Genomic DNA, 12,857 nt, shown 5'->3' with positions numbered 1-12,857 from the left:
TGAGCTGAAGAGCTCAGGAACAGTGCCCAGGCCCAGAGTTCAAGCCCCAGGACTGACAAAAATAAAAAGTCTCACGGACTTGCCTGCCCAGGCTGGCTTCATCTGGGAACCTCAGATCTCAGCTTCCTCAGGATGAAAAGCAAGAGCCACCAGCACCTGACTAAATTTCTGTTATTTTAGCATGTACTAGACCCTGGCCGAGACCAGTTACATCCTTAGCATCTAAAAGAACAAGAAAACAAACTTTGTTGTTTTATGCCACCCAGTTTGTAGTTTCTTTCTTTTTCTTTCTCTTTCTTTTTCTTTGTCTTTCTTTCTTTTTCTCTTGCTTGCTTCCTTTCTTTCCTTTCCTTTTTTTCTTTTTTAAAGACAGGTTGTTTGTCTGTAGCCCGGCTGGCCTGGAATTAGAATGGTTTTGGCTGCCTGCCCCTGCCTCCCAGTACTGGGTTTAGAGGTGTGTACCACCGTAGCCAGATTACTACAAAATACTTTGTATCTCTGATGGATTATATGTAACACGCACATATATAATTTATAAGGTTTCTGTTTTGTTTAGTAGTACTGAGTTTTCACTCAGTACCTCCTGCTTGCTAGGCAGGTGCTCTATTGCTAAGCTATGCCCTGAGGCCATTTGTGTTGTGGTACCAGGCCCTGGGCTTTAACTCAGGGGCCTAAGCACTGTCTCTAAGCTTTTTTGCTCAAGGCTAGCTAGTACTTTACCACTTGAGTCACACCTCTATTTCCAGCTTAATTGGAGATCTCAAGGGCTTTCCCTGGAACCAAGATCTCAGACTCCTGAGTAGCTAAGATTACGGGCTTGAGCCGCCGTCACCTGGCCCCTCTGCCCTTTTTTCTGTCCATTTGTTTTTCATTTTAGATAGGGCATCAGGCTCTTGCCTGTTCTAGCCCCAGTCTCAGGGTCTCCTGCCTCCATCTCTCAAGTAGCTGGGACCACAAGTGTGAATGACCACATCCATCTTCTTTTTTGAGACAGTGTCTCTATAACTCAGCCCCTCAGTAGCTAGGATCACAGGTTTGTGCCAGTGTCCAACACTGGCACCTAAGTGACAACAGTCAACAGTCATTGAAAAGATTGACAAAATTGACATTTAGCTAGATTCACCAAGAGCTAAAGAGAATCAACTTGCTAAAATCAGTCATGAAGAACGTGACATCAGTAGAACTCTGAAAGAAAACTATGAAGCCGGGCGCTGGTGGCTCACTCCTGTAATCCTAGCTACTCAGGAGGCTGAGATCTGAGGATCGCGGTTCAAAGCCAGCCCGGGCAGGAGAGACTGTGAGACTCCTATCTCCAACAAACCACCAGAAAACTGGAAGTGGCGCTGTAGCTCAAGTGGTAGAGCGCTCGCCTTGAGCTGAAGAGCTGAGGGACAGTGCCCAAGCCCAGAGTTCAAGCCCCACGACCGAAAAAAAAAAAAAAAAAAAAAAAAAAAAAACCTATGAAAAGTTAGATGATTTAGATGAAATGAATCACTTCCTTGAAAGATAAAAATGGCCAAAATCAGGGCTGGGATGTAGCTCAGTGGCAAAGCGCTTGCCTAGCAAGTGCAACGTCCTGGGTTCGATCCCCAGTACCAAAAAAGAAAAGACAAAAAAAATACAGTTAAAAAAAAATGGCCAAAATCTCCAGAGTTCAAGGCCCAGAACAAACCAAATAAATAAATGACTAAAACTTAACTCAGGCAGAAACAGAACATTGGAATAAGAAGGGACTGGGAGGGGCTGGGATGGTGGCTCAGTGGTAGAGCACTTGCCTTGCATGCAAGAGGCCCTGGGTTCGATTCCTCAGCACCACATAAGCAGAAAGAGCCAGAAATGGCATGTGGCTCAAGTGGTAGAGTGCTAACCTTGAGTTGAAGAGCTGAGGGACAGTACCCAGGCCCAGAGTTCAGGCCCTATGACCAAAAAAAAAAAAAGAAGGGAATGGAGATGTGGCTTAGTGGTAGAGCGCTTGCCTAGCATGCATGAAGCCCTGGGTTCCATTCCTCAGTACCACATAAACAGAAAAATGGTGCTGTGGCTCAAGTGGTAGAGTGTTAGGCTTGAGCAAAAGAAGCTCAGGGACAGTGCCCAGGCCTTGAATTCAAGTCTCAGGGTTGGCAAAAAAAAAAAAAAAAAAAAAAAAAAAAAGGACCTGGAATAAGAAGAGATTGAAGGGCTGGGAAGGTGGCTCAGTGGTAGAGCGCTTGCCTTGTAATGCATGAGGCCCTGGGTTCAATTCCTCAGCACCACATAGGAAAAAAGCCGGAAGTGGCGCTGTGGCTCAAGTGGTAGAGCACTAGCCTTGAGCTGAAGAGCTGAGGGACAGCGCCCAGGCCCAGAGTTCAGGCCCCACAACCGGACCCAAAAAAAAAAAAAAAAAAAAAAAAAAGAAGAGATTGAAAGCCAAGAATGTGCATGAAGCTTTTTTTTTTTTTTTTTTTTGGTCAGTCAAGGGGCTTGAACTCTGGGCCTAGGTGCTGTCCTTCAGCTCTTCAGCTCAAGACTAGTGCTCTACCTCTTGAGCCACAGTGCCACTTCTGGTTTTCTGAATGGTTTATTGGAGATAAGACTCTCGTGGCTTTTCCTGACCAAGCTGGCTTTGAACCACGATCCTTGATCCTCAATCCACGATCCTCGGATCTCAGCCTTCTGGTAACTAGGATTACAGGCATAAGCCACCAGTGAGGCTTGTGAGACTTTTATCTTCAATTAACCACCAGAAAACCAGAAGTGACTCTTATCTCCAATGAACCACCAGAAAACTAGAAGTGGTGCTGTGGCTCAAGTGGTAGAACACTAGCTTTGAGCTGAAGAGTTCAGGGACAGTGCCCAGGCCCAGAGTTCAAGATCCATGAGAAAGAAAGAAAGAAAGAAAGAAAGAAAGAAAGAAAGAAAGAAAGAAAGAAAGAAAGAAAGAAAGAAAGAAAGAAAGAAAGAAAGAAAGAAAGAGAGAGAGAGAGAAAGCAAGCAAGCAAGAAAGAAAGAAAGAAAGAGAGAAAGAGAGGGAGGGAAGGAGGGAGGGAGGAAGGAAAGGAGGGAGAGAGAGAGAGAGAGAGAAAGAAAGAGAAAGAAATTGAATGACCAAGTTGAAAACCCTCTGCAAAGAAAAGCCAAGGACCAGATGGCTTCCCTCGTAGATTCTACCAAGTATTTAAAGAAGACCAATTTTCTACAAATTCTCCCCAAAAACTAGAAAAGGGAATACCTCCCCATTCACCCTATAAGACCTATATTACCCTAAAACCCCAAACAGACAAAGACCTTATGAGAAAACTAATAGACCAAGATCTCTTATGATTTTGGATGTGAATATCCTCAACAAAATGCAAACAGTCTGAGCTCAGCAACATACAAAGGGCATTAGCCCCCACTGGGCCAACATGCGATTTAGCCCAGGAATTCAAGGTTGATTCAACCAGCAAACCGTATGATAATAGAACAAGGACAAAAATCAAAGGACAACTAGATAGAGGGGAGAAAAAATATTTGACAAAATTCTAAACAGCCTTTCATCATAAAAACACTCATCAATGCGGCCGGAAGCCTTCTTCCTCACTGGAGGATGCGCATGTGTGAGAACCACACCACGGCCGCCTGTATCTTAATGGTGAGAGGCGGCATGCTCTCTCATGACCAGGACCAGGACATCTGCTCCTGTCACTTCTACTCAACGCTGCACTGAAGCTGCTACCCAGGGAAGTTCAGCCAGTATCCTGATTTAAAAGGAATAAGTGAAACTATCTTTTTGGTTACTAGCAGGTGACAGGTGTTACTCCACCGTCACCCTTAGAAGGCTGGCCCGTGGGGTGCTTTGTTTTTGTGGTAGACCCTTGCTGTGCAACCAAGTGCTCTGCTACTGACCTATGCCCCCTGCTGGTCACCTGATGTAGAACTGTTGTAGAAAACAACTTGGATGTTCACTCAAATTAAACAAGAGTTTCCACAGGAGCCAGTGAGCTCCCTCCTGGCCCATGACTAACAGAAATGAAAACATACACAAATTCGCAAATTCGGACATGCATATTCATTATCACAACACTGTGAAGTAGAAGCAATCCCAACGTCTGTCAGCTGACACATGAGACTCGAAGGTGGTGCATTTGTGCAGGAGATGTTATTCTCCTATCAAAAAAGAATGAGCCACTGCAGTATGCTGCCGCGGGGATTGGCCTAGAGAATATGCCTGGTAATAGATTATGCCACGGGGAAAGAGCCAGTCACACAAAAAGCACCACATGACTTCATGTACAGGAATTATCCAGACAGACAAATCCATCCACAGTGACAGAATGGAAGCCAGTGGTGGCATGTCTGGTGAGGAGGGCTGGAAGGAAGCAGGGGTGATGATAGTGCATTGCAGGCTTTCTTTTGTGGATGATAAAATGTGTCTGGGTGCTAGGGGCTCACGTCTGTCATCTTAGCTACTCAGGAGACTGAGATCTGAGGATCGTGGCTTAAAGCCAGGCAGGAAAGTCCGTGAGACTCTTATCTCCACTTAACTACTCAGAAAAAGCTGGAAGTGGGGCTGTGGCTCAAGTGGTAGAGGGCTAGCCTTGAGCACAGAGAGGCTCAGGGACAGAGTCCTGGCCCTGAGTTCAAGTCCCAGGACCTGCCCGCACCCCACCCCCCCACCCCAGAAAAAGAAAAGAAAATATGAAAGTGAATTGTGGTAGTGGTAGTGGCACAAATCTGTTAATATACTAAAATCTACTCAGTCAGACATCTTGGGGGGCGGGTGCACGTGCACATGTTAGTCCCGGGGCTTGAATTCAGGGTCTGAGCACTGTCCCTTAGCTTTTTCACTCAAGGCTAGCATTCTACCACTTGAGCTACAACTCCACTTCGGACTTAATTGGAGATAAGTCTCACAGATTTTCCTACTTGGGTTGGCTTCCAACTGCAATCCTCAGATCTCAGCCTCCTGAGTAGCTGGGATTACAGGTGTGAGCCACTGGTACTTGGCTAGTGCAGTAGTCTTTGAAAGACCTAAAAGACATGGGCCCTGTTTCTCAGTGGCTCTGTGATCCTCTCTCCTCCCGGAGAACTCGGGGACCTGGATGGGGCCCCACCTTGTGGCATCCCTCCGGTTCTCTGCAGGGAAGAGAGGCCCCTGTGTCTCGCACCCTGGCCGCCTCCTGCCCGTGATCGCCTGGAGGCCACAACCTAGAGAGCCGCAGGCAATGCTACTGACCTGCTCGCTTTAAAATGGCAGATTTTATATTATGTGAAGTTCATCTCCAGCACTGCATAAGAATACAAAATAAATACGATGCAAACTATAATTAAAATGAACCCTGGCGCCGGCTGTGGTTTCCAGCAGAGCACTGACAGCTGGCGCCGGGGACGCGGGCACCAGCTCCCAGCTCACATCGCCTCCTCTAGCAGCTCCAGCTGCTGTCTTCAATCTCTGTTTTCTTGGCTGCTGAGTTCAGAGCCTGGCTTTAAAGAGGCTCAGAGGAAGAGGAGGAGGGAGGGAAGGAGAGAGAGGGAGGGAAAAGGGGGGGCAGAGGGAAGGGGAGAGGGATTTCTCCTCATTCTTTGGTTCCTGTCCCTCTGCTTCTAGTGGCCCCTGAGCAGTTGGGTGAAGTCAAGGCAGGAAGCTCCTCGGGCGGCTGTGGTTTGCTTTGTATGCTTGCGTTTGTACACGGGGTGGCCTGCTCTGGGTGGGGCCAGGCCTGGCTTAGGATCCCTTTACCTCTACCCTGTCTTGGACCCACATCGGCCTTTGGGTTTGGGTTTGTGATCTCTGATGGCAGTTGCCAGAAGACATGGAGGGCTTTAGGATTACATTTTTGTTGTTGTTGTTGGTTGTGAGGGCTGAACTCTGGGTCTGGGCGCTGTCCCTCAGCTCTTGGCTAACCAGCGCTCTACCACTTGAGCTTCAGTGCCACTTCCAGCTTTTTCTGCTTATGTGGTGCTGAGGAATCGAACCCAGGGTCTCATGCATGCAAGGCAAGTGCTCTACCACTGAGCCACCTTCACAGCCCAGGATTATGTTTTATAATTAAGTTTGATAACCTCCCTATTAAATGGAGAGGAGGGCTGGGAAGGTGGCTCAGTGGTAGAGCGCTTGCCTTGCATGCCTGAGGCCCTGGGTTCGATCCCTCAGCACCACATAAGCAAAAAGAAAAAAGCCGGAAGTGGCGCTGTGGCTCAAGTGGTAGAGCGCTAGCCTTGAGCTGAAGAGCTGAGGGACAGCGCCCAGGCCGAGAGTTCAGGCCCCACGACCAGACCCAAAAAAATAAAAATAAAAAAATGAATGGAGAGAAACATGATATTCTTTTTTTTTTTTTTTGCCAGTCCTGGGACTTGAACTCAGGGCCTGCACTCTGTCTCTGAGCTTCTTTTGCTTAAGGCTAGTGCTCTTCCACTTGAGCCACACCACCACTCTGGCTTTTTCTGTGTATATAGTACTGAGGAATCGAACCCAGGGCTTCATGCACACGCTAGACAAGCACTCTGCCACTAAGCCACATTCCTAGCCCCAACACCACACATTTGAACAGAGGTGGGGCTGGGAAGGTGGCTCAGTGGTAGAGTGCTTGCCTTGCATGCATGAGGTCCTGGGTTCAATTCCTCACCACCACATAAGCAGAAAAAGCCAGAAGTGGCGCTGTGGCTCAAGTGGTAGAGCATTAGCCTTGAGCTGAAGAGCTGAGGGACAGCGCCCAAGCCCAGAGTTCAAACCCCACAGCTGACAAAGAAAAAAAAATTATACACACACACACCCCTAGACATATTCCACCCTTTAGTAATCACAACACCAGTAAAGATGAACATATGCTTGTAATTTAAAAACATTTCAACAATGGAGATTTAAAGAAAGACTAGAGCCAGGGGCTAGTGACCTGTGTCTGTCATCCTACCTACTCATAAGGTTGATCTGAGGATCCTGGTTGGAATCCAGCTCAAGCAGGAAAGTTAACCACCAGGAAACCAGAAATGGTGCTGTGGCTCAAGTGGTAGAGCACTAGCCTTGAGCACAGAGAGGCTTAGGGACAGCTCCCAGGCCCAGAGTTCAAGCTCTCGACTGGCAAAAAATAACAAAGAAGGAAAGAAAAAGAAAAACTAGGAGCTCTGGGCAGGGGGTGGAGCTCAGTGGTAGAACACTTGCTGAGCATGCGCAAGGCCCTGGGTTCCATCCCTAGTGCCACACATATGCATGCACGCACATGCGCACACACACACAATACATGCTCACACATGCACACACACACACACACCTCAGAACTCCATCCACACCCCAGAACAGTAACCAAGATCGATGTCTCCATTTTCAGGATTTTCTCCCCCTTCTTGGTGTCAAAGCCGCATGCAGGACATGTGTCAGGTTGCTTCAAACCCCAGCTCTGCCCTGGGCCGCAGGTGACTGCGCAAGTTCCCTCCTTGCTCTGATCCTCACTTTCCCCCCTGTGCAGCACAGACAAGGCACGTGCCTGGGGTGCAGCCTGCCCTCCCCAGAGCACCCCGAGGGAGCAGCTGCTCCTCCCGCCCCCCTGGCTGCGGCTGACCCAGGGTTTGGTTATTTAATGAGGCAAGCGAGAAAGACAGAGCTGGTTTTGCGCTGCTCTGGTCTTTGTGCAGGACGCGCACTGCAGGCTGGGTGAGGCCGGCCAGGGTCTCTCCCCTGGAACAGGGGCCATTCCTCTCACCCCCTCCTGATGCTCCTTTCTTCAAGCTCATTTTCCCGCCCCCTGGGTATTTACCAGAGTAGAAATTGGGCCCCTGGTCCCTGGCTGGAATTCCCCCCCCCCACTTAGGCTTGCAGGCCCGCTGGGACTTGGGTCCAGCCAAGGATCAGGCTGTGGGAGGGACGGTGCTTATCTCTCTGGGTTTTGTTCTGAATACAAAAAGCAGTATAACGCTACTGCTTGTATTTAAGACAACTGAACAGAATGGAAATGCCAGCCTGAACCCCACTACCCACTCCACTTGGGCCACACCTCTACTTCTGGCTCTTCACTGGTTAACTGGAGGTAAGTCCCACAGACTTTGCTGCCTGGGCTAGCTTAGAACCTTGATTCTCAGATCTCAGCCTCCTGAACAGCTAGGATGACAGGCCTGAGTGCTAGATCCTAGTACAATACGCTGTTAAAGTAGATGTTAGACACAAAGCTACACACATAGAAAGTCAAGCGATTGTCAATTTCTGCTCTAAACACTACTAGACAGCTAGTTCCAGCTCCTGGATCATTACTCCATTTCCTATTTCCCTCATTGTCCGTGCAGTCAAATATGGCCAGGGACATCATTCATTCATTCATTCATTCATTCACTCAACCTATGCTTGCCGAGTGTCCGTACACAGGCATGAGCTGGGCATGCACATCTCTGCCAGGACGAGCCTCAAGTGCTCCCCACTCAGCGGAACTGATGTGCAGTCGCTACAAAAAATAAAGCACATTGTGCCAGAGAAACAGAAAGCAGGGTGCGGCGACCAGTGAACAAAAGCTCCACACAGTTAAAAAGTTAGAAGATGACACTTTCTTGATATCAGTTATAGACACTGCACACTCCGTTCTGGCGTCTTCTGTAACATTGTATACATTGCTAACTGTTCATTTATAAAAAGGGAACATTGGCAGTCAAAACTGGTAGTGCACACCTGTAATCCCAGCATGGCAGAGACCAAGGCAGGAAGATCATGCGTTTGAGGCCAGCCTGGGCTGCAAAGACCCAGTCTCAAAGAAAAACAATCACAAATAAAATAGGTTGGGCGCTGGTGGCTCACGCCTGTCATCCTAGCTACTCAGGAGGCTGAGATCTGAGGATCACAGTTCAAAGCCAGCCCAGGCAGGAAAGTCCATGAGACTCTTGTCTTGTTTTTTTGTTTTTGTTTTTGTTTTTGTTTTTGCTGGACGTGGGGCCTGATCTGTGGGCCTGGGCGCTATACCTCAGCTCTTCAGCTCAAGGCTAGCGCGCTACCACTTGAGCCAGAGCACCTACTTCCAGCTTTTTCTGTGTATGTGGGGATGAGGAATCGAACCCAGGGCCTCATGCATGCAAGGTAAGCACTCTACCCCTGAGCCACGTTCCCAGCCCCCCAGCCCAAGACTCTTATCTTGTATTAACCACCAGAAAACTGGAACTTGAAGAGGAGCTATGGCCCCAAGTGGCAGAGTGCCAGCCTTGAGCAAAAGAGCTCAGAGACAGCGCCCAGGCCACAACTTCAAGCCTGTGACCAAAAAATAAAAGTAAGCCAGGAACTGGTGGCTGGTATGTATAATCCCAGCTACTCAGGTTCAAAGCCAGCTAGGGCAGACAAATCCAAAGACTCTCATCTCCAATTAACTAGCAAAAAGCCAGAACTGGAGGTGTGGTTTGAGAGGTAGTGTGCCAATATTAAGTGAAAAACCTAAACAAAAGCAAAAGGTCCTGAAGTCCTGTCACACACACACACACACACACACACACACACACACACACACACACACACACACACACACACACACACACACACTCGAAGAAAGAAAAGAAAGAAAAAAAAACAAGTAATGGTTTGTAAGAGCTGTCTGCTCAGCCATGTTGGCTCTGCTAAAGAAGGGAAGGTTCTAGAATTCTTTGGGGAGGGTTATAGTATAATTTCACTTCAATTTACCGCACTGGCTAGCTGTAAATCCCACAGGGAGTCTTAATGACGTCAGGAGAGTAGAGGCCCTCTGCGGGAGGGCGGGGCCTGCGTTAAACCCCTTACTACTGGCCAAGCTCTCCAGGCAACTTCTCCGGGAAGGGCCGCCGCTACAGGAAACCCTCCCGTACCTCAGCCAAGCCCCAGTGCGAAGTTTCAAAACCCTGAAAAGATTATTTTTTAATCCCTATTAATCTGACAGGAAAACAAAAGACCAGAAACAGCAGCCTGCATAGCTTCAGATAGAAATCAACCCACACTGATGAAGTCTGCACACTGATGGGGCCACATCTGTTTCACAGAACAAGTCTAAGGAGAAAGAGAGAACAAGAGGAAAGAAAGAAAGAAGGAAGGAACAGAGGGAGTGAAGGAGGGAGGGGCGGAAGGAGGGAGGGTGGAGCGTGCTGGGATAGATCAAGGGCCCCATATATACCAGATCTACCACTGAGGTATTCCCCATCCCATATGCATGCATGTGTATGTGCATGTGTGCATGTGTGCGTGTGTGTGTGTGTGTGTGTGTGTGTGTGTGAATGTGTGAGTGAGTGATTTGAGTAGCATTAAACCCTTAGAGACCCTTGCTAGAACACCACCAAGCCCCAGTTTTGGGGCAGCATGGGTAGCAGGTATCAACATTACAATAACTATTTTATTTTTGGCTGTGTAGCTCTTTTTTCTTTTCTTTTACATAGTATCTTTAGGGGCTGGGGATGTGGCTTAGTGGTGGAGTGCTTGCATCCCATGCTGAAGCCCTGGGTTCCATTCCTTAGTACCACATACCCGGAAAAAGCCCTGAGTTCAAGGCCCAGGACTGGTAAAAAAAAAAAAAAAGAATTATCTTTAGTCTGGTGCTGTTGGCTCACACCTAATATACTAGCTATTCAGGAGGCTCAGATCAAAGTTCAAAGCCAGCCCAGGCAGGAAAGTATGTAAGACTCTTATCTCCAATTAATCACCAGAAAACTGGAAGTGGCCCTGTGGCTCAAAGTAGTAGAGTGCTAGCCTTGAGCAAAGGGGACAGTGCTCAGGGGCAGCTCCTAGCCCCTGAGTTAAAACCCTATGACTGAGCCGGGCGCTGGGGGCTCACGCCTGTAATCCTAGCTACTCAGGAGGCTGAGATCTGAGGATCGCGGTTCAAAGCCAGCCCGGGCAGGAGAGACCGTGAGACTCCTATCTCCAATAAACCACCAGAAAACTGGAAGTGGCGCTGTAGCTCAAGTGGTAGAGCGCTCGCCTTGAGCTGAAGAGCTGAGGGACAGCGCCCAGGCCCAGAGTTCAAGCCCCACGACCGACAAAAAAAAAACAACCCTATGACTGACTGATCTTTTTTTTTTGCCAGTGCTGGGTTTGAACTCATGTCCTGGGCGCTGTCCCTGAGCCTCTTTTTGCTCAAAGCTAGCACTCTACCACTTGAGCCACAGTGCCTCTTCAGACTTTTTCTGTTTATGTGGTACTGAGGAATCGAACCTAGGGTTTCTTGCTTGCAAGGTAAGTACTCTACCACCAAGCCACCTTCTCAGCCCAACTTTTTTTTTGTTTAAGTAGCTGCACAAAGGAGTTTCTAGTTGTATGGGTTTATTTATTTGTTTGTTTGTGTATTTTGGTACTAGAGCTTGAATTCAGGACCTGGATATTGTCCCTTAGATTTTTCAATCAAGGATGGCACTCTACCACTTGATTCACACCTCCACTTTTGACTTTCTGCTCATTAGTTGGAAATAAGAGTTTTTTAGATTTGTCAACCCGGGGGCTGGTTCTGAATGGAAATCCTCAGGCTCCTGGGTAGCTGGAATTACAGGTTTGAGTCACCAGCACCGGGCAAAACAGGCTGTGTTTTTGGAAATACAGCAAAAGGGCTTTAAAGCTCACAGTCTCTGACCCAGCCATTCTCCTTGGATTATGCCCAAGAAAAATGACCAGGAAGCCACCAAGACTTCTGGGTGGAAAGCCAGGCTGGACAGGGAAGTCCATGAGACCCTATCTCCAGTTAACTACCCAAAAGCCAGACATGAAGCTGTAGCTCAAGTGACAGGGCACTCACCTTGAGCACAAAAGCTCAGTGGCCAGGGCCCTGAGTTCAAGCAAAAGGAAGCAAAAAAGAATAGAATTCCTGCCATCAGCCAGCCCTTCCGCCCCGCGGGCCGCAGCGGCTCGCCTGGCCCACAGAGGAGCCACTTCCAGACTCGGTGCTCACCGCCCTGGCTCTCCCAGCGCCACCCTTCCCCAAGGATCATGTCTTGGAATAGGGGCCCTGGCTTCGGTCAGTCAGGTCCCCAGGCGCACGCCTGCCTGTCCACACCCTTCTTGCCGCTGCGTCCCCCGAGGCCGTGCGCGCAGGCGCGGGGTGCTCACCTCCTCCTCGGACGGGTAGAAGCCGATGGCGCGCATGACGAAGGGCAGCTCGGACAGGTCGATGTGCTCCGACGGCCTCCTGCTCTCCATCGTGTCGATGCCCTGGCTGCGGAGCTGCGAGTAGTAGAAGTAGTCCTCCAGCTCCTGGGTGCCGTGACAGGGAAACCAGCGCTCAGCGGGCCTCGTGCGGCCGCCATGAAGGCTTCAAGGGTGTTTTTCCTTTTGTGTTGTTGTTGTCGGTCGTGGGGCTTGAACTCTGGGCCTGGGCGCGGTCCCTGAGCTCTTCAGCTCAAGACCAGCGCTCTACCACTTGAGCCACAGCGCCACTTCCGGTTTTCTGGTGGTTCACTGAAGAGTCTCAGGGACTTTCCTGCCAGAGCTGGCCTTGAACCGAGATCCTCCGATCTCAGCCTCCTGAGTAGCTAGGATGACAGGTGTGAGCCACCTGTCATCCTAGTGCCCGGCTTCAGGGGTGTTTTCTAGAAAATCTATTTTGAGCACCGTGGTGGGAAGGAGAAAGAACGTGGCGGAGCACAGAGCGGGGCGGCGGGGGCGGCTCTGCGCACCCGGGGAGGGGAGAATGTTACCCTGTAGAATTTTCCTTCCCTGCCTCCGGACACCAGGCCGTAGAAGGGGGTCAGGTCGTTGCCCCCGAGGGAGACGGCGGCGTCCAGGGCGCTGGAACAGAACAGACGGCGCCATGAGGAAGCGCTCAGACCTCCAGCGCTACTGGGCGCTTGGTAATCGGCCTGCCATCTTTGGGGGGCTGAGCCTCACTCCCTGGGGAGACAGGCAAGCCCCCCCCCCCCAGCAGCAGAGCTGTAACCTTAGCCGAGAGCAGGGCTGGACCGCCGGCACTAATTGCTTCCATAAA

At 49.5% G+C, this 12,857-nt stretch overlaps 1 protein-coding gene across 3 annotated transcripts in view; it reads right to left on the bottom strand.

Moving 5' to 3' along the window:
* LOC138840946 (cilia- and flagella-associated protein 251-like) overlaps positions 1-12,857 on the bottom strand; it is a 44,228-nt gene that overhangs the window by 4,609 nt on the left and 26,762 nt on the right. For 2 of the 3 annotated variants that reach the window (XM_070041396.1, XM_070041397.1), the window contains exons 18-19: positions 12,571-12,661; positions 11,984-12,127 (exon numbers count right to left, since the gene is read on the bottom strand). In XM_070041396.1, coding sequence (XP_069897497.1) covers positions 11,984-12,127; positions 12,571-12,661 — 235 coding nt within the window. The remainder of the gene's footprint in view (positions 1-11,983; positions 12,128-12,570; positions 12,662-12,857) is intronic. The other variant, XM_070041398.1, reaches the window with a different exon arrangement.

This window comes from Dipodomys merriami, unplaced genomic scaffold (genome assembly GCF_024711535.1).
Source record: "Dipodomys merriami isolate MVZ:Mamm:240054 unplaced genomic scaffold, mDipMer1.0.p SCAF_307, whole genome shotgun sequence".
Taxonomy (NCBI): Eukaryota; Metazoa; Chordata; class Mammalia; order Rodentia; family Heteromyidae; genus Dipodomys; species Dipodomys merriami.
The sequence above is the reverse complement of the archived record's forward strand: the minus strand, read 5'-3'. Positions and strand labels throughout refer to the sequence as shown.